The sequence below is a fragment of the Abramis brama genome, assembly GCF_963993115.1.
Source record: "Abramis brama genome assembly, chromosome: 19".
Taxonomy (NCBI): Eukaryota; Metazoa; Chordata; class Actinopteri; order Cypriniformes; family Leuciscidae; genus Abramis; species Abramis brama.
The window spans coordinates 6679304-6703267 of record NC_139981.1 but is presented as its reverse complement, the minus strand read 5'-3'; the positions used below and the strand labels follow the sequence as shown (position 1 = coordinate 6703267).

The 23964-nt window shown below is 36.2% G+C and overlaps 1 protein-coding gene across 4 annotated transcripts; it reads right to left on the bottom strand.

Annotated features, from left to right (window-relative positions):
- Window positions 1-4137: 4137 nt before the first annotated feature.
- On the bottom strand, window positions 4138-23635 carry exoc3l4 (exocyst complex component 3-like 4). Of its 4 annotated transcripts, none has more exons than XM_084092673.1 (14): window positions 23538-23635; window positions 21735-22027; window positions 21425-21505; window positions 20736-20957; window positions 18310-18928; window positions 13533-13650; window positions 13323-13448; window positions 12279-12379; window positions 11468-11566; window positions 7581-7704; window positions 7142-7264; window positions 6807-6959; window positions 5890-6008; window positions 4138-5799 (listed from the first exon to the last, which is right to left on the bottom strand). In XM_084092673.1, the coding sequence occupies exons 2-14, from the start codon at window positions 22012-22014 to the stop codon at window positions 5583-5585; spliced, it is 2382 nt and encodes a 793-aa protein (XP_083948799.1). In that variant the 5' UTR covers window positions 22015-22027; window positions 23538-23635; the 3' UTR covers window positions 4138-5582. The 4 variants fall into 4 exon arrangements, with proteins under 4 accessions (XP_083948799.1, XP_083948798.1, XP_083948801.1 ...); XM_084092672.1 differs by lacking the exon at window positions 23538-23635 and adding an exon at window positions 23349-23488; XM_084092675.1 differs by lacking the exon at window positions 21425-21505.
- Between the last annotated feature and the right edge of the window lie 329 nt (window positions 23636-23964).

The window sequence follows — 23964 nt, the reverse complement described above, 5'->3', positions numbered from 1 at the left end:
CCAATTAAGGAGCTTCCAAAGCTTTTTTTTCCCCCTTACCCTTAATAACTATGGTAATCAGTGCAGTTAGGCCTATTTATATTCTAGAGCTGTCTGGATTTAGTAGGTTTTCATAAATACTTTTATTTAGCACAACATCTGCACATTGATTCGTTTCACAAAATATAATGTTTATATTGGTAACTTTTTTAATGTTTATATTGGTTATTTTTCGTATATATATATATATATATATATATATATATATATATATATATATATATATATATTTAATTTGGATTTGGGAGTTTGATGTCGTTAGTGTCATTCCAATTCGCACTGAAATGATCATCATCATTACCATCATCATCATCATCATCACTTGTGCTCTTCAAGACATCAGATTCATCCGCGCAGAACAACGGAGTCGAAGCACAACTCACTACATAATAACAAAACAATTTTCCTTCGCAAGAGACATGCAGTTGTATGCTTCAACCGCTAGAGGGCCAAAAGTTACACGTCAAAGTTTGAAATTCAAAAGTAAATTTTCTAACAGTGGTTAAAAATGGAGATGTGTTTAAGAAGAAATACAAAAAAAAAAAAAACAGTTTAACCTGATCTGGGTTTGAGTTTTTATTGTTTATGTAGGACTATTAAAAACACTACCGGGCATGCACTTATGAGAAAGTTTCTCAACTAATGCCTAGTTCACACTACACAACTTTAAACGTCGACAGATTGCTGTGCTGTTCAGACTACATGACTTGCTCTGGAGTCTTGAAGTTGTTGTTGTGTTCACACTACGTGACACTACGTAAATCTTCTGCAACAGGGGGGTTACACACTACATGAGCTGACAACACAACGACTCTATCCGGTCCCAAAACCACATTTTGTCTCGAAAACATGCGCAAGAAGTGGAATGGGAAATGGTGCACTCAAAAAAATGCTGGGTTGTTTCTGTAAACAAATTGTTGGGTTGATTGTGCTGGGTCAAAAAGTTGGGTTGTTTGGGGTACTGTAAAACACATTATTGGGTTGCTCATGCTGGGTCAAATGAGTTGTAAGGGGGTCATTCACAAATAAACCGCTGGTTGGGTTATTTTGACCCAGCAACTGGTTACTGTTTTCATTCTTTGCGGAACTTTCTGGATTCTTCACTTCTGACTCGAGGAGCACGCCACTCGGCCCAGGCAGTGTTTTATGGTAAGTTAATATGAATGTTTACCTATATTTTTAATAAGTTGTGGTGGTAGCAGCAAGCTAATTTCACTGTTCAACATACAGTCTTTGATATGGAAGTGTGAGGGGTAACTTATTTATTCTGTGAAACATTAATTAGCCACAGCTAGCCGGTTAGAATTTTTGACAAAATGCCGCATCGTTAAATCCTTAGTTGAAATTAAACCAGCTATATCAGCCTTTTTGAAATATGCAGTTTAAATTCTAAATTCATCATGTAATTATCGTAGGCCTGCTATTCATTGTGGACGTTGCGTATTTAAAAGTGAGAAAAGCGTTTTGTATGAAATCCATACGCGCAGTTTCCCTCACAGGGCTCGCGCGTAAAATCAGCGGGAAATGAGTCTCTAAATGTAGGCTAGCTAGTGAGTTGTGAGTGAAAAGTCTGCTGGCGTAGTTTTAGAAATACTCGTCAGAAGAAATGAGGTAAGTTCCAGCACAGTCTGCGTGTGTCTTCTGTAATGTCTCGAACCATCATTTCTGCCAAAAAAAAAAAGGCTTTCAAGAGCTTGATATAGCCTAGTTTTTTTTTGTAAATGTATGACTTGCAATCTTTATAAACATCGACTGAGGAAAGGAGAAATAAATGGACAGGCGCCAGTTTTGAGAAGAAAAGTATACCCGTTTAGTTGAACGAATGATCGTCAATATTTAAAACTTAAAAAATGTAAACTTACATGATAGCCTACCCTACCATAATGCATGTCATCTTTCATTTTATTGTGTGTAAGTTAACATCTAAACGAGGCGATCATCAGCGCTGCCAGTCAGGAGATTAACGAGCAGCTTTGTGGGTTTGTGAGTTTTAATGTTAAAGACACTATCAACATTACAGTAATATTTTACTTTTAATAAAATAATAAATAATTTTAATGCCTTAATGTTGATCATATTTGTCCAAATTACTCTTTTATTACTATAATTCAGTTTGCAAATACTGAATACACATTTTGTTTGTTTTTCACATTTGGTCATTTGGTAATGTTTGCAATAATTTTAATTGCATATTCAATAATAAATTGATACTTCCACAAAAATAGCTTAACTTGACATAAGTCAACATTTAACATAGGTCAGCCGGAACCAGGGACACTTTCCTATAACACCTGATGTACTCATTATTTAATAAGAAGAATGGCATCTATGCTAATGTTTGTCTTTCTGTTCATTCTAAAGTTTACTGAAGTCAGCCGGATCCAGGTCGTAGCCTCATCAGCCCTGTGAAGGCCTCATCGACATGACTGATCCTCAACAAACTCGTCTCCATACCGGTGTGATGACTCCGACTTCCAACCAGATGGAACTGGATAAATATTCTGAATGTTCTTATTCAATCTGACCTCTGACCTGTAATCATAATCATACACTGTTCGCTCGTTGGCCAGAGGAGAACTGAGCGACTGAGTCTGGGTTCTCACAAGGTTTTTCTCTCCATTCTGTCACTGATGGAGTTTTGGTTCCTTGCCACTGCTGCCTTGGCTTTTGGCTTGCTTAGTTGGGGACATTTAATATTCAACAATATTATTGATTTGCCTAAAGGTGGACGATGACGCAATTTTCTTCTAGAAACAAACTTTGTTGTATTATATTCATGTTACAGTATTACTGTGAAGCTGCTTTGATACAATCTGTATTGTAAAAAGCGCTATATAAATAAAGATGACTTGACTTGACTTGTGTAATCAACAGGTGAGGACCAACATGGTTGAATATTTACAAAATGAGATGACTGGTGAATTGCTGCACATTCTGTGCCTCAGGGATGAAATGAGGGGGACATGTCAGACCTTTGACATTGATTAACATTTGTATTCGATAAAGAAAAGTATTAAAGAAATGTATAAAATAAAAAAATGAGATTGAAATCATACAGTGGCCTCTCTGGTTTATTGTATTACAGAGATAATAATTATTTTACATTCATAATATAACAAATATTTGTTTCTAATTTTATGAGACAATAAATAACCCAGCACATGAGTAAGACTTAACCCAGCAAGAGGGTTAATTTCACCCACTGGTTGGGTCAAATGAATGACCCAGAAATATGGGTTAAATGGTAAAACCCAGCACTTGGGTCAAACCAACCCAGCGCGTGTTCTGTCCAATAGTGACCCAGCAGTGTGGTTAAGGTTGGGTTATTTTTTAACCCAGCAGTTTTTAGAGTGTGCATTCAAATGGCGCATTGTCTATTTGAAAATGGATGGCGGGACAAAATTGGCATTTAAAAAAAAAAAAATATATATATATATATATATATATATATATATATTAGGGGTTATAGTTGAACACCGTCATTAGAACTGTATAACCGCCAAAACAGTGTTATTTGTTATTAAAATATTTTTTTTTTATCATAGAGAATGTTTAAATACTAATTAAAAACAATTGTTGACAGTCTGTGTTATTATTGGTCATCGTTTCCAACTGTATTTGATTCTTTGCCAAGTACCCCTTGACCGACCGCCAATCATCTGAGATAGAAATAAAAGCTATATGATATAGTGATGTGCCATCATTATGAGATTTATTAAACAAATGAAAAACATTTGCAATAATAAACATTAGCAATAAACATTTGCAATAATAAACAACGTAGCCTATCATTACCGATAACTGATCGTGCACTCTAAAAAATGCTGGGTTGTTTTAACCCAATGTTGAGTCAAATATGGACTAACCCAACGTTGGGTTAAAAAATGCAGTTTAAAAATGGACAAATTGCATTTTGGACAAAATCAAAAATGGACAAAAATGCAATTTAAAAATGGACAAATTGCAGTGGTTACATTAAAAATGTAACCCAACGTCTGGGTTTGTCCATTTTTAAATTGCATTTTTAACCCAACGTTGGGTTAGTCCATATTTGACCCAACATTGGGTTAAAATAACCCAGCATTTTTTAGAGTGTGCAGTTTAATTACCCCTTGACTGGCCCCAAACATGTTTGATAGGCTACAGTGTGTATATATGATGTGTATTACATTTTAGCTCAAAAAACTTTTGTAATAAAAGATATAGGATCATAAGATGCGCAATATATTGGGTTTTTACCACTTAATGAAGCTTTGTTTTGTAAATCGTCAGACATGATTTTTACCACTTCATTAAGTTTTGCTTTGTAGAAAGCATTTCTTTAAAGCGAATTTCGTTTTGTACAAATTGTATCTTAATTTTAATAAATGTTTAATCAAACAATTGCATGTATTTATTAAATAAAAAGTAAATAATAATAACATGCGGGCGCCGGCGCGTCGCGTTCACTTGCATTGCATTGTGAACTAGAGCGCATCTCATCGTAAATGAATGAAACTCAGCGTATAGGCCTATCCTATGCCTCATACATTAGCATTAAATATCTTTGCTGCATCCTTTCTTGAACAGACAAGGGCTTTCTTGCGGCTCGCATCAGTCCATAGACCGCAAAACAATCAGCGGATGGCGGGCGGGTGCGGCTTTGAAATTTGATTTAAAAACGTTGGTGCGGATGATGAGTTTTGTCATTAGACTCACGTCATAACCGTCACACAAATTATGAAACCGGCACACCCCTAATATATATATATAGCCTACACATGATCTGTTTAGAACCCCGAAAAAAAGGAAAAAAAAGAATATGGGTGAATGGATAAGCACGCGCGGGCAGCAGGGATTGTCTGTCAGAGAGAGTTGGAAGTGAGTAAAACATTATAATGAAAAGGCAGCTGCCTGTTGTGGTTTGGCAACGATGGTTACAAATACAAAAGGCTTTTGTAATGTCATAACAAGCTGATCATTGGCTGTTGCTCGTCGCAACACGTGACACCACAGGCTATCGAGTCGGCCGACAGCTCTGGATATCTAGCATGCTAGATATTTTTCTGGGCTTGGCGACGCGTCTGCGAGCGTCTTTGATGCGTTGTTGGCTCTTTCATACTAACAGATTGGCGAGCGTTCATCGCCCGCTAATCCCCCGCGATTTGCACGCGATAACACCCCGACCTGTCGGCGAGCTCAACGATTTGCAAATCGGGCTTAAATCGGGCTTAAAATCCTGTAGTGTGAACTTGGCTTAAGATGTGGAATATACAAATATCACATTATCATCACCAATGCCTTTTTTTTTTTTTTTTTTTTTTTTTTAAACAATGCATATAATATGGTCTGATTAGATTTAAAGTGTCATCCACAATGATTCCACAAAAGTCCACATGATAATAGTGAAACACATTTACCAAATCATCTTGTTAGAATACAAGACTATAAATTATTCACAAAGGCAGGAAAACATTCCTTAGCGCTCATATTTTAAGGCATACTGTCGCTATCAGACAGTGCAACCATTATTCCCACTTAAAATAAAATGAAGTGTCTTTGGATTAGCTGTTTGGCATGATGAAGGACAGACAGGAGAAGGTTGTACCAGGCAGGCAGTCTGTGTTAACTGTTGCTTCAATCTGATTGAAGAGAGCATGCTCTTTATTCCCAGCATTCCCAATGCTCTCTTTCAGCTCTGCCAGTCGCTGTAGTATAATATGCCTTTCCCTGCCTCTTATAATTCCTCGGAAGTACAGCACAGCTGAGAGATGGCTCCTTCTGGAATGGGCGAAACATTCGTTGAATCAAAGAAACATTATTGTTTGTTAAATTGTAAACGTTATCTGCAGCACATAATATGACTCGCACCTGATGTCTGGATAGTTTTCAACCAGTGGCCGTAGGTTATGTTTTACATCACTTTTTCTGCACCCAATGATCTTGCTCAGCTGGTCCCCGACTGGATGGAGCCATTCTGAGGTCGAATTCTACACAGAGAATTATGCAGTAAGCATGTTAGCATGTTTTAAAAACCCCTTGTAGCGAAAATCAAGATTTTAATGTTGTTTTTATATGTCTATGTGGTGTTTTTATTTATTTTTTAAGACAAATCATGTGCAAATTTATCAGTCAAAACCATTGCTGAGTATATTTTTTGATGATATGAAAAATCGGGTACATTTATAGCGGGTGAATTATGTATATGATGTATATTACGATGTTATGATGAACTATATGCCTTTTCCCACTGACGTTCTGAGTTGTTCAAAGCGTTTCTAATGATACTGATGTTTAGAAGCCAGCTGTCTGAAACATGGTTTGTGTAACATTAGCAACACATTATTAGCTGTTTGAAAACGTAGTCAAGCCAAAAGCTAATCATATCAATTACCGTTATGTCCGACGAAGAGAGCAATACATAAAATGCATTACCATTCTGATACATCGACAACCCTGTATAATTCACCCTTCCACTTATTCTGAATCAGTTTCTGGTTCAAACATACAGTATATGGCTGAATTAAACCAGTATTTACACTTGCCACCACGAAGCGTTCACTACAGTAAAGTTGACCGAGTGGATCAGGTAAGTCCGAGCTGGGATTGAGTGGAGGCGGGGATAATTTGCATATTCATGGGTCCGCATACATTAAATGAAGCAAGGGTGTAGAGTTATATTCTAGCTATTTTAAAGCATGAAGAAATTATTTTAAGGGATAAAATGATTGAATATTTATTGGACATTAAAACGCACTGGTTTTTAAAAAGCATTATGGGGATTGTACCATTTCTTGGAAAATCTCCTTCAGTTCCTCCCACTGATTTGCGATCTTATTGGCAGCCGTCTCATTCTTCCTGTTTTTGCACGAGTAGTTATTCTTCATCAGCTGAGAAACATATTCTTTCACCACAAAAATGTGAGCTTCATTCACAAAGACCTTAAGTTGTATAAAAAGATGCATAAACAGGAGAAAGAGAGATTTTACAATAAATACATGAAGATGTGTATTAAATTGACGGGCAGTGTAAACAGTTCACTAATGTGACATGAGAGCTGCTCTACGCGGTCAAGTGTGTATTGTTTGTGTATATACTTGAACAAAACTGGTCGAAGCCTCACCTGTTTAGGTTTTGGGCTCATGTATTTGGTCTGTTCAGAAAGATTCTTGGTTCTTTCGATCAGCTGTGAAAAGTCTTCATCAAATGAAAACCATTTTCCTGTCATTTGTCTCCTGAGGAAAGGCTACAGACAGAAGCTCTTAATATTCACTCACTCTACTATCAAAAAGAGACGTTCAATTAATATTAAATTCCAGATGCATATTCACAGACACTATGACTGAATTCAGGGATTTATTGACCTACTTTTAGAATTCTGCACAATATAGTGTTTTATATATTTATTTTTGTATTAAAATAAACAAGTAGTTCATAGAAGGTCAACATTAGGTCAGTTTGCCTGTTGTCTGAATGGTTCTTAAATTTATCTGGTGTGTATCTCAAACTATTGCCATTGTTTGACAAGTATTGTTAACGATGTGTGGTTCAGAAGCTCACACCTTGACATCCGTTTTGAAGTGCTCCAGCACAGATTGACTCAATTTGGTGGTCAGTCCATCTATTTCCTTTCGAACCAGCTCTAGCGGAATCGGGCAGATGTCCTTAAAGCTCTCCATGTGCTCTCTGGAGAAAAAATATTGAAATTATAATTGCTTTTCAGCACTTGTAATGTCAGCTGTCCAAAAGAGAACAATCTAAAAAGTTTATAAAATGTGGGTTTTGTCTGTATGCAGTTTGTTTTTTGCTCTTTACGCCCACATGAGAACATTTTCTAATCTATCTTGCTACAGAGAACAATCTAAAAAGTTTATAAAATGTGGGTTTTGTCTGTATGCAGTTTGTTTTTTGCTCTTTACGCCCACATGAGAACATTTTCTAATCTATCTTGCTACATTAGCTATGTTTCCATCCAAAGTTGTAAATTTATCTTGTGCACAAAATTGGAATATTGCATAAAACACTTGTTAATAAAGCAGCGTTTCCATCCCATGTGTTCAAGAGAACAAAATCGTGACTTCCTGGGGAATTGGCGCAAAACATCTTTAATAAAAATAGAAGCTGCTGAAATCGGGGAAGCCACTGTGGCTCTTTTATCCTGTGTTCTGGGAGGTCATTAAACCAAATCATTCTGATGGCAGACTTTGGCTCAGGCATTTCGGAATGATCAAACCAATATTTGAGATGCTGTTGCAATGAAACTGATCCACTGGTTAGTCCAGTTATCAAATCACATCCACTGTTGAGGCAGTCACGTGAGTTTTTTGTTTCACATAAAGGTAGTTTCAATTCAGTAGTTTCCATTGTAGTTCATGCACATGTTTTCTTATCAGATAAAAAATGAATCCGCCTTAATAGAGCGCATAAGTATTTTATTTTATTTATTCACATCTTGGAGTTTACATGTTGTGTGTTTACGTGATATCCCATAATGCACATAAAAATTGGTGAATGGAAACATAGCTAGTGATTTAGGCTGTCAGAAACCTTTTTAGTGCATAAAAAATCACAATAGTATAATAGTAAGACCAATGCTTACCTTTGAGATAATTTAGTTCACATACATTAAATACATACAAATACATCTGATCAGAAATAAATTATTGACAACTAGTTGGTGTACGCTGATATACACTATTGCTCAAAGTTTGGGGTCTGAGATTTGGTAGTTTTTGAAGTCTCTTATGCTAATCAAGGCTACATTTAAAATACATTAATATTGTGAATTTTTATTAGAACTTCAAATAAATATTTTCTATATTAACCTGTTTAATCCCACCGGTCACAAAAGTGACCGTAAAAAAATGTTTCATTTCTAAGGCTATAAAAATGTTACTAAATGATCTATCAATGCATTTCCAGCAGATATTGAAATAATAAAGGGTCTCAATGAAATATGTGCAGTGTCGCATGTTTACTGTAAATTGTCACATGACCAGAGCTGTTTACTTCCTGTTTGCGCCAAGAGAAGAGGATGGCAGCAAGAAAGCTCCCAAAGAATATGTTAGTAAAGTATGTTAACATAAAGATAGGACATACATTTTTGGTACACATGATGTTTAAGGTGTCTAGTATTGATATATGCATTTGCAATTACTCAACTTTTTTTATTGTGGTTATAGCACTCACAAACATGTCAACGGTCACAATAGTGACCGGTAGTATAACCCATTGTATCTACATGCATTGCATCTACACATAGGCTAACTGTTCTACCTTACTTTCTTTCTGCTGCTACCTAACTTTCTACCTAATTTTACACACAGACACACACGCATGCACGCACACATACACACACACACACACACACACACACACACACACACAGAAACACGCACACAAACACACACACACACACACACACACAAACACACTGCACAGGTCAAAAACACACACACAAACACACTGCACAGGTCAAATAGACCTATATTCAGTCTGTCCAATGGTTGATACAACACACACACACACACACACACACACACACACACTGCACAGGTCAAATATCCCTATATTCAGACTGTCCAATGGTTGATACAACACAGAGAAACACACACACAGAGAGAAACACACACAGAGAAACACACACACACACACACAGAGAAACACACACACACAAACACACTGCACAGGTCAAATAGACCTATTCAGTCTGTCCAATGGTTGATACAACACACACAGACACACACACACACACACACACACACACACACACACACACAGAGAAACACACACACACAAACACACTGCACAGGTCAAATAGACCTATTCAGTCTGTCCAATGGTTGATACAACACACACACACACACACACACACACACACACACACACACACACACACACACACACACACACACACACAGACAGACAGACAGACAGACAGACAGACAGACAGACACACACACACACACACAAACACACACACACAAACACACAAACACACTGCACAGGTCAGATAGACCTATATTCAGTCTGTCCAATGGTTGATACAACACACACACACACACACACACACACACACACACACAGACACACAGACACACACACACACACACACACACACAGATAAACACACACACACACACACACAGAAACACACACAAAAAACACACACACTGCACAGGTCAAATAGACCTATATTCAGTCTGTCCAATGGTTGATACAATACACACACACAGACACACACAAGCACGCACGCACACACACACACACACACACACACTGCACAGGTCAAATAGACCTATATTCAGTCTGTCCAATGGTTGACAACACAGTATCCCACCGGTCACAATTGTGACCGATCATATAACACACTTTTTCACACACTTTTCCATGAAAATTTCTAAAAATTATGATTGATTGTTTCAAAGGGATACTAATGACACATGATTTGGATATTTTTGTGTCTGGGAAAAATTTGGGATTAAACGGGTTAATATATTTTAAATTGTAATTTATTCCTGTGATGGCACAGCTGAATTTTCAGCATCATTACTCCAGTCACATGATCCTTCAGAATTCATTCTATTATGCTTTTTTTCCAGGATTCTCTGCTGGATACAAAGTTCAATAGAACAACATGTATTTTTTGGTAATAATTTTAAAAAGTGGTCAAATAAAAAAAAATTTTTTTTTTTGTTTGGTAAAAAGTCTTTACTGTCACTTTACTGTCACTGATCAATTTCATGCATGCTTGCTAAATACAAGTATTTATTTATAAAACTTTTTGAACATTTGACAAAATTCTGGTTGCCTTTTCAGCTAACAACAAAGCACACAAGAGGATGAATTTAGGTCAAAATAATGAACACCTTGATACAGTATTTTCTGCTTTATAATATTTAAGAAATCATCAATAACTCATTTTTTATCTAAAATCTCTTAATTTTATATCCTTTTTTAGTTAGAACTAAAATGACTTTTAGTGGTTTAAGTTTTAACTACACACATCTAGGGGTTTCCATCGCAATTCAACATTCCCCAGTGACAGGGACTTCCCCTGCCAGCTCTTTGACTGCCTCTATGCAGCATGAATTCCTGGAAATCACGTGATTCTGTTATGTGTTATTATTATTTTTTTTCATGGCTTAATGGCATTTAAGGCTTCTTCTTTGGCTTAAAAACACGTTTGATGACAAGTGATGACAGGCAAAGATCAAAAGCTGGAATGAACATTCTGCCATTGAGATGAATGTGAAAGTAAACAAATAGCTTTATCCACCCCTTGGCTTTGTATTCACATAATCTCTCTGAAGAGATAATATTACATTTGAAACTAGACTTACTGTATAAAGTTATATATTATTTCTACTCCTCTCAAACACGTGTGTAAAAATTGTTTCAATGAAAATTACAATTTACTTTTGGGTTGTATGTTGTGTAAATGACCTACTTTAGGGCACTAAAGCTGTTGATGTAGCTGATGTGATACTCTGCCCAGAGAGATGAGTTAGACAGAGGACTGCTCCACTCAACAAACGCTGACTCAAACCTTCAGAGACATATAACGAAAGTCAGTGATCCCGAGAAATAATCACATGAATAAATATCACATGATTTGCCAGTTATCATTGAGGGAATGTGTTAAATATGGGAATGCATTTAATGGGATGTGGTTTTAATCAAGTCTATGAGAAAGCCACATGAATAGAAAGAGAATTTGGAGATTTGGAGCCTGATTACAGGGGGGTAAAAATGATTATACAATAGTGACAGCATCATTATTTTTATTTTCACACAGAGATTTGTAGGTCTATTAGTTAAATATGTTGACTTTATATGCCAATGGTGACAGTTCAAAAATAGGACAAAAGCACTTTTTGTGATTTTTGCCCAAAGTTTGCATGCAAACTTGAGGCAAAAAATACAACACAACACAAAAAGTGCTGTTTCCCAATTTAACTAATAGACCTACCGATGCTGCAATCTTTCTATAGTCATTTTAACCCCCTGTATTCTGGCTCAATTTTTTTTTTTTAAATCTACATTTCAGTCAGGGACTTCTGGTTGAGTTGACACAGAATGACACTATGGTAACCTTTTTTAATCCAATAACTGGCAAATCAGCAAATAAAGATATAACGATATTAAGTGAAATTTTTTAAAAATCAGTTTCTCTGCACATAAAATATATACTACAGAAGCTTTCAGAGCTTACTTTCAAAACGTACTTTCATTTAGAATGTTAGTTCTTTATCACAAACCTTTTCGGAAAGGTCTTCAGTTCCTCCAAACAGGATCGGACAACCTTCTGCTCAAGGTTCACATCAATTCTTCTGGATCCTTGTACATGCCCTTTAATATTCTGGGAAAGAAAACATAATTCTTTTTTTTTTTTTTTTTCTTGTGCTGTTTTATAATTACAGTGAGCCCAAAAACATTTGGACACTTAAACCACTTAAAAATGTCTGAATGTCACCGAACTAGGAACTGTTTTTTTTTTAAACCAAGTGGCATTTGCAAACAAATAATTCTAGAATTTATAATTACATAATTATAGAACAATATATATTATAACATAATAATATGTAGCATAGTTTAGCACATTACTCAAAAAGCAAAATGCTGACATTATTGACTCACCCTCATGTTGTTCCAAACATACAAGACCTTATAAGTTTAATGTTTTTCTGTCCCTCCACTGAAAGTACAGGTAACCAAAACTTAAAAGATCCAAAAAGGTTAAAAAGGCACCGTAAAACGAACCCATATGAATTGAGCAGTTTAATCCAAGACATGTAAAGAGATTCGCTTGCTCAATACATGAACAGATTTTATTTAAATTAACAGAATTTTCATTTTTGGATGAAAATTTGGATTTATCCCTTTAACTATGAACTTGCTTCACTAACTTTTAACATTTAGGTGTCAAAATTTTTTTTTTTTTCCATAACTATACCTATTTTTTATCACTTAAAACTGAACAAAGTTCTTTGTGTGAGATTATTTACTAGCAAAGTGTGATTGTGTTATCTTTCTTAAAAATAAATGCCACTTGGTGTGTAATATCACTAATACATTTTTAAGTGTAGCTCAACTGTTTGAATTAGTTTTGGGGCCACTGTAAGTTAAGAAAAAGGTCCTATACTGCCCTCTATTGGTAAACACATTCCACTGTGACCATTTAAATGGGAAATCAAAGGACTTCCTATTAATAATTATTACTTCCATAATTTGACTTCCTAATTTTATCATTTGAAAATTTTAATCTGAGGGAAAGCGAGCTACTTATGAAAGTGCAGGCTCACCGTCCAGATGTCCATGTCAATGTGTGAGCTGTAGATTCCCTCATCAATGTTTGGTTTCCTCTTTTCTGTCCACATTTCCTCATTCTCCAACTGAATAATTCTGTCAAATGATGTTCTTATGTCAACCTGTTAAAAGCACAGGAGTGGACACTGAATTCAGACTGTTAGCTACTAGCGTTATCTCGGATGACAGATGTGCTTGTATGCTACCTGTAAACGACTGCAGTATTTAACTTTAATCAGGTTAAGGAAGTCTTTGTCCAACGGAAGCACTTTCTGATCTTCCTTCAGCTCCGGCTGCAGAGAGCAGCTTCCCATTATCTTCTCACTATGGAAACAGCAGTTAAATACAGTTTTAGTTACAGTTATATCAAACCCTTGAAGTAATAGTACAGTCACATCTATAATCATAACTCTCATAATCTGTCGTAGTACACTTGACTCTCAACTCTTAAATGCACATTAGTCCAGTCATTTTATGAAAAAAAGGTTGAACAAATTGCAACAGAAGCAAACTCAACTGATTTTGTATCCTCAATATGTCCTCCTGAGTAAGGAAAAAAAGGTCCCGAAGAATCCCATTAGGGAAAAGTTTCGAAAAAGACCCAAATATAGCATATTCATACACCTATTCATTCTTTTTTTTACGTCAATAGGGTAAAAAATGTAACCTTTAGATATCACCATGAAAATTACTGAGTTGATTACTTACATCAAGACAAACAAAAATTGTATTACAAGTTTTTTGAAACTGTTTGTTAACATGAAAATGTCTTGTTGAATCTTGTTGACACATAACAGTAAAATACTTGATGTTAAGGTCTGAATGGAACCCATTTAGGCTACCCATGAGCATTAATACATAGAGGCAGGAAGAAGTACTTTAGAAACCAGCCTTTATTAATTATTATTGCAGAGATGGGGTTTGGGGCTGGGTCCGTGGGACTGTTTCTGGGGATTCACTTTTTATTTTACTTACCTTTTGTCTTCTGCATTCTCCTTACCATTGTCTCCTGTTCTTCCCTCAGACTCGTCCCCCAGAAACAGTCCCACAGACCCAGCCCCAAACCCCATCTCTTAAAAATGAATAAAGGCTGGTTTCTAAAGTACTTCTTCCTGCCTCTATGTATTAATGTTCATGGGTAGCCTAAATGGGTTCCATTCAGACCTTAAAGGGATACTCCACTTTTTTAGGAAATAGGCTCATTTTACAACTCCCCCAGAGTTAAAAAGTTGAGTTTTATCATTTTGGAATCCATTCAGCCGATCTCCAGGTCTGGGGGTCCCACTTTTAGCATAGCTTAGCATAATGAATTGAACCGGACAAGACCATTAGCATCTCTCTCAAAAAAATTAACAAAGAGTTTCGATATTTTTCCTATTTAAAACTTGACTCTTCTGTAGTTACATTGTGTACTAAGACCGACGGAAAATGTAAAGTTGCGATTTTCTAGGCTGATATGGTTAGGAACTATACTCTCATTCCTGCGTAATAATCAAGAAACTTTGCTGCCATACCATGAGTCCAGCAGGCGTAATGATATGACGCAGCGCCTGATAATAGTCCCCAGCTCGGTAGCCTATTATCAGGCGGCATGCGCTGCGTCATATCATTACGCCTGCTGGACTCATGGTATGGCAGCAAAGTTTCTTGATTATTACGCAGGAATGAAAGTATAGTTCCTAGCCATATCAGCCTAGAAAATCGCAACTTTACATTTTCCGTTGGTCTTAGTACACAATGTAACTACAGAAGAGTCAAGTTTTAAATAGGAAAAATATCGAAACTCTTTTTTAATTTTTTTGAGAGAGATGCTAATGGTCTTGTCCGGTTCAATTCATTATGCTAAGCTATGCTAAAAGTGGGACCCCCAGACCCGGAGATCGGCTGAATGGATTCGAAAACGTAAAACTCAACTGTTTAACTCTGGGGAGTTGTAAAAAGTGGAGTATCCCTTTAACATCAAGTATTTTACTGTTAAATGTCAACAAGATTCAACAAGACATTTTCACCTGGCTAGACCCAATGTTTAGATCTGTTGCGGTATTTATGCAAATTAGCACATACGTAATTAGATTATGCACCATTTGTCCATGTTAACAAACAATTTTAAAAAACTTGTAATACATTTTTTTTTTGTCTTGATGCAAGTAATCAACTCAGTCATTTTCATGGTGATATCTAAAGGTTAAATTGTTTACCCTATTCACGTAAGAAAAAGAATGAATAGATGTATGAATAGGCTATATTTGGGTCTTTTTCTAAACTTTCCCCTAATGGTATTCTTCTGGACTTTTTTTTCCTTACTCAGGAGGACATATTAAGGATACAAAATCAGTTGAGTTTGCTTCTGTTGCAATTTGTTCAAGGTTGACCCCCATTTTTGGCTTAAAATTACTGGACTACATCCTTTAAATGTATGGTTGTGAAACCAACTTTACAATGAATCTCAGCAACTGGTACACACATAAGTATCCATATAAGGTCTGAAGAGGACTGGAATAAATCACAATGAGCTATTTATCAAACTGAAGTTTTGGGTCATTAAAAACACATTGAGACCACTAGACCTTTAGCGATTTGTGAAGTGGATGTTTGGAGCTCTGAAAGATCATATGAAGAGCCTCTGGTTGACGCAGTACATCAGTCTTTTGATTGGCTTATGTGAATCCACATCAGGTTTGACATCAATGACATCATGATTCTTTGAATAAATGCCACTGATGTCAATTCAGATATGTGTTCCAGTGAACAATGATTAAAAATTGTCATAAAAATTTATTGCACAGCTTCTGAAATTGACCTTTGACCAACAGACCTTTAATATACACTACTGTTCAAAGGTTTTATTATCAGTAAGAATTTTTAATCATTTAATCATCAGCAAGGACCCATCAGCAATGTGACAGTAAAGGCATTTATAATGTTACAAAAGATATCTATTTCAAATAAATGCCATTCTTTTGAACAGCACATCATTGATGATGTTTTTAAAGGGGTCATATAATGGCACATGCACTTTTACAAGTATATTGTACTGAAATGTGTGTTGGCAGTGCCTGTACACAATCATCATAAAATGATAAAAATCCATCCAGTGTTTTTTTTTTAATCTCCTTATATGTTTTCCAGTCTCTCAAATCAAGCCGTTCGACCTAGTGACGTCACACGGTCGGACGCCCCTCCCACGATTGTTGATTGACAGCAGCGTTTCAACACAGACCCGCCCTCACTTGTGAGCGAGCTCAGCTGTCATCATAGTCCACGCGTCATTGTTGATACGCTGGAGCACTGTCTATGAGCAGAATGGCGTCTAAGAGATTGTGGTGTTCTGTTCTTGGGTGTAATAAGAAACACAGCAGTCATGTTGATGTTCTTGAACTAAGTAACTTTTTTATCTTAACCGAACAGCTTTGGAGTCATTGGAATGGTTATATGACTGTTTTCGGGTTGAATGGTGGTCTTCTCGCACCCCTCGAGCGCCTGTGAGATGAAAAACCACCCTTGCAACTTTGGGCCGGCGGGCTGCCGGCCGCAGCATCAGGAAGTATTGCGTGATATCAGGTCTCGCGATGTAACAAACTGCTTTACGGCACTGCACACATATACTATCTAAAAAGACAGAATAATGCCTAAAAGCTGCTATGTGACAAGGTGTACAGCAAACAAGCTAAGAAACCCAGAAATAAGTTTTCATAAGCTGTCGACCCCAAAAAACGAGCGTTTGAGGACATAAAAGTGGATACAGGCTGGAACGAATGGGTAAATTGTGGGATCCTGACACTCAGTATGCACTAAAAATACACTACGTGTGCAGTAAGTTAAACATTTGGTCACTGGTGAGTCAAATATCCAAATGTCAGTTTTATATATTATATTTCTGTAAGATAAACTATCCTGTGTTGCCGATTATGGTCTCCTCCAGCGGGCGTACGTTAGTTCTCAGAGTAATGAGACACGTGACGCTCTGTCTCAACTGCCTGTATCCACTTTTATGTCCTAAACACTCGTTTTTTGGGGTCAACAACTTATAAAAACTTATTTCTGGGTTTCTTAGCTTGTTTGCTGTACACCTTGTCACATAGCAGCTTTTAGGCATTATTCTGTCTTTTGTTAGAAGCAAGAAATGACAAGGAGGCAGCCTCTCGCAATGCAAAGTCAATGGAGACCATTGGACTGTTTTCCCCCCGGGTGTGGGCGTGGCCTAAATATGCTCTGTCTCTATGGTTATTGTGTTATTATTTCAAACGGTGTATGCACAGAACAGAGGGGCGGGGTGAGCAAAGCTCATTATCATTTAAAGACACATACACTTAAACGGCGTGCTGAAAACAGAGCTGTTTTTGACCAGGTAAAATGAGTGTTTTCTTACAATACTAATGAGAATTTTTAATTAAAGTATATTACAAACTTTTAATTTAGACCCTAAAAAATCATATTAGCTTGTACAAAAATGGCATTATATGACCCCTGCATTATATAAAGCAGCAAATCAGCATGGTTTCTGTGACACTGAAGACTGGAGTAAGGATGATTAAAAATCATCTTTTTTATCACAAGGAAAAATTACATTTTAAAATATATTAGAAGTTCTTTTAAATTGTAATATTTCATAATATTACATAAATGCAGCCTTGTTGAGCTTAAGAGACTTCTTTCAAAAACATAAATAAATGCTACTGAACCCAAAGTTTTGAATGGTAGTGTACTGTAGGTCAAATGGATCACTTTTATGATACATATATGGTGCATTTTTGTCCTTTCCAGACTTGAATTCCCCATTCACTTTCATTATATGGAACAAACGGCCAGGATATTCTTTAATTTTTTTTTACTTTTGTGTATTAAAAGAGTAATTAATACAGGATTGGAACAGCATGACTTAAACAACAATAACAACAGCAAAAAAAAAACAAAAAAAAGATTTGTAAGTGATATTGACCAGCTGTATTTACCAAAACAAAATCTAATGGTAGAAATACCTACCTTGGGTAGCGATGAATAATGAAATCTAGAAGAGCGTAGTAATCTTTCAGCTCTGTCACCTTTTCCAGAAGTCTCTTTAAATGCTCTCCTACAGCCTCATGATGGCAGGACACATAGGTTTCAAACACTTTAAAGTCTGCTGGATATGAGCTCAAAAGTTCAGTCTTCACTCTCTCCAAATCCTCCACCACAGCTTTACCCAGAAGCCCCAGATGCACTGCCAACCAGGAAGCGTTCTGCTCGCGGCTGTCCAGGTGAACTTTCTTCAGAGCGTCTTGAACCCCGTCTCGTACCGCATCCCTCCATGCTTCCCTCCATCCCGGCATCGCTCCTGGTTCTCCCTGTCTCTTATCTTCCTCCAGGATAATTTGTGCAACATACACCAGCTGCTCTTTATCGCATGAGGGCAGAGCACTGGAGTTGCGTACAATGACAGACATTTTTTTTCTTAGTGTGCCATAGAGCAAACTGAGGTCTTTCTCTTTATGGACTAGTTCGATGGGACAGTCTTCTTGATCTAGAGCTTGATGCTCATGCTGTAGCTCCGAACTTAGAGACAGTAGATTCACATAGGCATCCTCTAAAGCTTCCGTCTCTATCAGTTTGTTAATCTCCATTACTGCAGCAAATAACACAGTACAGAGGGAGAATAGAGGAGGGAAAAAGCAAAATATTAGTAAATGGACGACTGCATGAGTTGTGTCATAATACAGGAGCTAACACACTTGCATCAACAGCTATTATATTTCAATCAGGAATGATCCTATGTCTAGATCTAAACAGGATTAGCTCATGCTTTCCAAAAATGTACCAACCATGCTCTGTTTACCACTGATTAGCAATTGAAAGGATTCTGATTATAATCTTATGATGTGGTCAGGGGAATGTTGCCATATGTGAAGTACTTTACAGATAAATATATAAATATAAATATAAATATAAATATATATATATATATATATATATATATATATATATATATATATATATATATATATATTTATACTACAGGGCCGTTGAATGCTTGAATCTGATTGGTTGACGAACGTTCTAAGGTGTGCATTATTTTCAGGGAAACGCACGGCTAAAGTAGTTCCAGGCAGGTCTTGACCGCATTACAGTTCCAAATCACTTCGCGTAGTTAACGGTAATAACGGAAAATAGGATACAATTCATAACAAGAAAAAGCATTTAGCCCCATGCGCTTGATCTGCAATTTTCAATGTCTAGCTTCACAATCAATGGAAACATGCAGTTTAATTTTAATAAATAAAGTATATAGTCCTGTCTATATTATAATCAATAGAAAATTAAACTGAATATAGGCTAAATAAATGGATAGTCCGGATTCCGCTTCGCGTCGTGACCGCATTACCACCTCGGGTGTGCATTATTTTTCTAATAATTCAACGGCCTGTCGTCAATTATTCCTTACATATATATATACACACACACACTGGGTTTGAAGTGTATATATATATATATATATATATATATATATATATATATATATATATATAATAACATTCACTGAGTCCTCTTTAAGCCAGGTTTACAAAAGAACAGATGTGCTCAAAATCAGGAATAAAACATCTAGTCACAGTACTCACCTGTGCCATATACTATTGTTTTTTTTCCCCATTAAAATGGCAAATAAGTATACACTACCATTCAAAAGTCTGTGGTGAGCAAGATGTCTTTGAAAGAAGTCTCTTATGCTTAGGCTGCATTTATTTGAACAAAAATAAAAACAGTAAAATTGTGAAATATTTTCGAATATATTTTAAAATGTAATTTATTCCTCTGATGATCGTTACTCCAGTCTTCAGAAAGCATTCTAATATGCTGATTTGCTGCTCGAGAAAAATTTTTTTTTATTGTTATCAATGTTGAAAACAGTTGTGCTGCTTTATATGTTTGTGGAAACCATGATAAAAAAACTTGTTTAAAAGAACAGCTTTTATTTTAAACAAAAAACTTTTGTAACATTATAAATGTCGTTATGGTCACTTTTGATCAATTTAATGTGTCCATGTTGAGTATTTTTTCAAAAAAGTATCCCAAACTTTTCAGCAGTAGTGTACAATATGATGAATATCTTTTTTTGTTGTTGTTTTTGACCTCTTATCAGTTAAAGATTCATGACTGAACATGAACTGAACTCTTTTCAGTGAAGATTCATTGCTTGAATTCACAGGAACCCAGATAAAATAATGAGGGCCCAGCCCCCATACAGTGTAAAGAACAACTTTTTTTGACCTACTATATTTTAGCAAATGAAATATACATTTAGTAAAACAAGACCTAAAAGTAAATGGTGTAAAAAACATGCTAACCAGTCACAATGTCTAAAGCCATGATATTGAAAAATTCTTTGTCAGCTACTTAGAGATGGGACACACAATACTTGTGTGATAAACACTCACCTGACAGAGGCACATGTGGTATCTCAGGCAGAGTATAGGTGTCTCTGAGCTCCAACACTCTGTCTATGCTCTTCACACTATCCGATCTCTGCTCTTCAGATAAAATGGCCTCTGTGACAGGTTGAAGTGGTTCCTGTTTCTGTTTTTTAGAACTCAGACCCAAACTCTGCCTGATCGATGCGCCCCTCTTTGCCAATGTACCCGTTATTCCAATTGCAGAATCTGAGAATAAAATGAACAGTTACTGGAGATGATTCATGTCATTATGTGTAACATTCAATTGAGCAAATGTTCTCAAAAAAAACAAAAAAAACATGACCATGTAATATGAAAGATGATTTTACCCTAAATTTGACCCATTTAATGTATAAAAATGTATAGTTCAAAGAAAACATATGATCATCTAATATCTCAAATGTACACTTACAATGTCTTTGTGTACCTCATGTATCTTAAAAAAACGTAATGATAGAACAAACAGGATATAAAGATCAGGAGGACATATTTTTTGTTCTTGTGACTGTTCTATTAATTTTAGGAATAAACATAAAAGTAAAGGCTAGATCTCACAAAAGGTATAACGTAATAAGCCTTTCTGCATTGTTTGCTACATTTACTATCAACACATCCTGTAATGACATATTTCACTTGTCTAGAGGTGAATCTAGTGACGTGCAAAGACCAGTCACCTGACTTAGTTCTGGAAAGAGAAGCTTTTTCTGCCTTGGGACTCTGAAATGAAGATTGTGAGGTAGATCCTCTGCTCAAGCCTTTTATTTTTAAATAAAAAAGCCTTATATGCAACTAACTGTTATACAAGTTAACAGGCTAACATGGTTCTTTATGATTAGGATCTACAATAGACAATGCTGCTTTTGTTAAACCAGCACTGTTTAAGTACTTTATATACTCTGCTTTTCCTCTCATATCTTTGACCTTGGGAAGACATTGTCACTAAAAAACAACAACACTTTTTCATCACATTATGGATACACTTACTTGGAGAGGGCGGCGGTTGTAGCGGAGAATTTGAGATTTGGCTTTGGTCGCTGTCTGTGTTCTCTGACCTTTTGTTTTTCAATGTCATAGGACTGACTGCTTTCAAACTCGCTCTGAACGTCTTCATAAATCCAGGACTCTTCTCCTTGACCGGACTTTCCATCGGTTTTCCATCATTTTTCATACCCTTTGTTGCGTCCTCACCCCATTCTGGTGGGTCATTAACCTCATTTCCCCCATCTACTTCTTCTTTTCCAGTTTCTGCCATTTTACCATGCATCAGTCGGATCAAGCTTGAAGAAAATATATCAAGAACTTTAAAGAAATGCTGAAATATTGTGCCAAAAAACAATACAAGGTTTGATAGTGTTGACCACTGGAGCCGAGTGTGAGAATGAACAGTTGAATCTATCAGCAGGTACATCATGATTTTTTTGTTTTGTTTACTGACAACATGACTTTTTTTTTCACTGGATTGGAATCATGTAGAAGGCGTACATGTTGTCATAACAACAAAGACATGAGCTCATATATAAACTCATTTCAAATAATCACAATACAGGTCCCAAAGTTAAAAGATTAACCACACATAGGGTGAATAATAGGACACTCTTAACCTGACATTACACTTTTATGGAAAGCTTAGTCTCTTATACCTTAGTTAAAAGCAAAAACAAGCAATACACAAATATTGGGAAGAAAGAACATTCAAAGCCCAGAATTTTTATGGCAATGCTGGTTAAGTGCGTAACATGCATTGTCTAATTTTCCTCTCCATGCTCATTTTCTAAAACATAAAATTGTGACTGAAATAAAACGTCACTAAACTATTTTTTTTTTTTTTTTTTTTTTTTTTTTTTTTTTAAATAGCCCTATAAGCAATATTTAAAATGTCTTTCATCTTCATTCCTGCCTTCATTTTCGACACTAGATTATGAAGTAGGCTAAATTTCATTTCACTGCACTACTGTTAACACTGTATTATACAATGCACTCCACTGCCATTTAAAGAATTTTATTGGTGTAGAAGTTAATAATAAACTGATAACTTTAAATTATTTGATATGCTTCCCAATTTAACAGTATCACCCTGTCCAACTTTAAATTATTTGGCTATATAGGCTAACAATTCTCAATGTAGCTTAAGGGGCGCATGTCGTCTGTTTCTTACACCAAAAGATGACAGGTTCTTAGAAATCATCTCTGAGTTAGGAAGAAATGTCTCCTTTATAATACCAAAAGCAACACCATTGTCAGTGATTGGTGCTTCAGAGAGCGAAAATACAGACCGCGCTTTCTTTCTAAACTTATCGACCCTTTCAGTTTGTTTCACGGACCACATCTCGGCATTATCTCAATGGAATCTCGTTAAAATTATTCATTACATGAATGTAACATCATTTTAATCTTTTATGACACTTATGTCTGTTATTGGCACAGCTACAGGCACCTATACGAGATATCAGCGATTAAAGGTCGCGGAAGATAGATGTATTTTAAAGATCAGTAGCCTACTAAACACGCTAAAATACAAACGTGACCGTTAGGCTATCACTTTATATTAATGTATAAGTAGCCTATGTTCGTAAACATCGCACTGTGAAACGAACTCACCTTAGATCCGAGTTTCTTATCAAAGTGTGCCACTGCCAATTCCAATGATCTTTTCTGTTAAATAGTGTTGCCTAAAACAAACAAACCGCTGGCAAACGCACTGCACCGACAGGTTCAACAACAAGACTTAACTAATACATTTCCCGTAAATAGGACACGAGTAGAGCTGCGAAAAACCCTGGTACTCACAACAGATTTCTAGCTGGGATTCACCTTGAAACGTCACTGAATAGGTGCATTGTTAATTATTGAGAGCCTGCGTGAGCTGATACAGGAACTAGCGTCAGATTCAAAAGAGCTCAGATAAAACGATTTTGCCAGAGGAATCACTGTATTCACTGACTTGAGAGTTTCTGAAAAATGATTACACATCACTCTCAGATTCCCATAATCTATGGAAATACAATTGTGACTACTACTGAGGAAAATAATACAGTGGTTATGCAAAGCATCGTCTGTTTCCTTTATGAGCAAAATATAGCATAATCACAATACAGCAAGGCATGTGCCATTTTGCTTTTTATAAATGGTTAGTAGCCTATTTATTCAAGTTGCTATCTGCTTCATCTTGAGTTTTAGCAAACTGGGAAGTTGTATTGACCAATCAAAAGCGAAT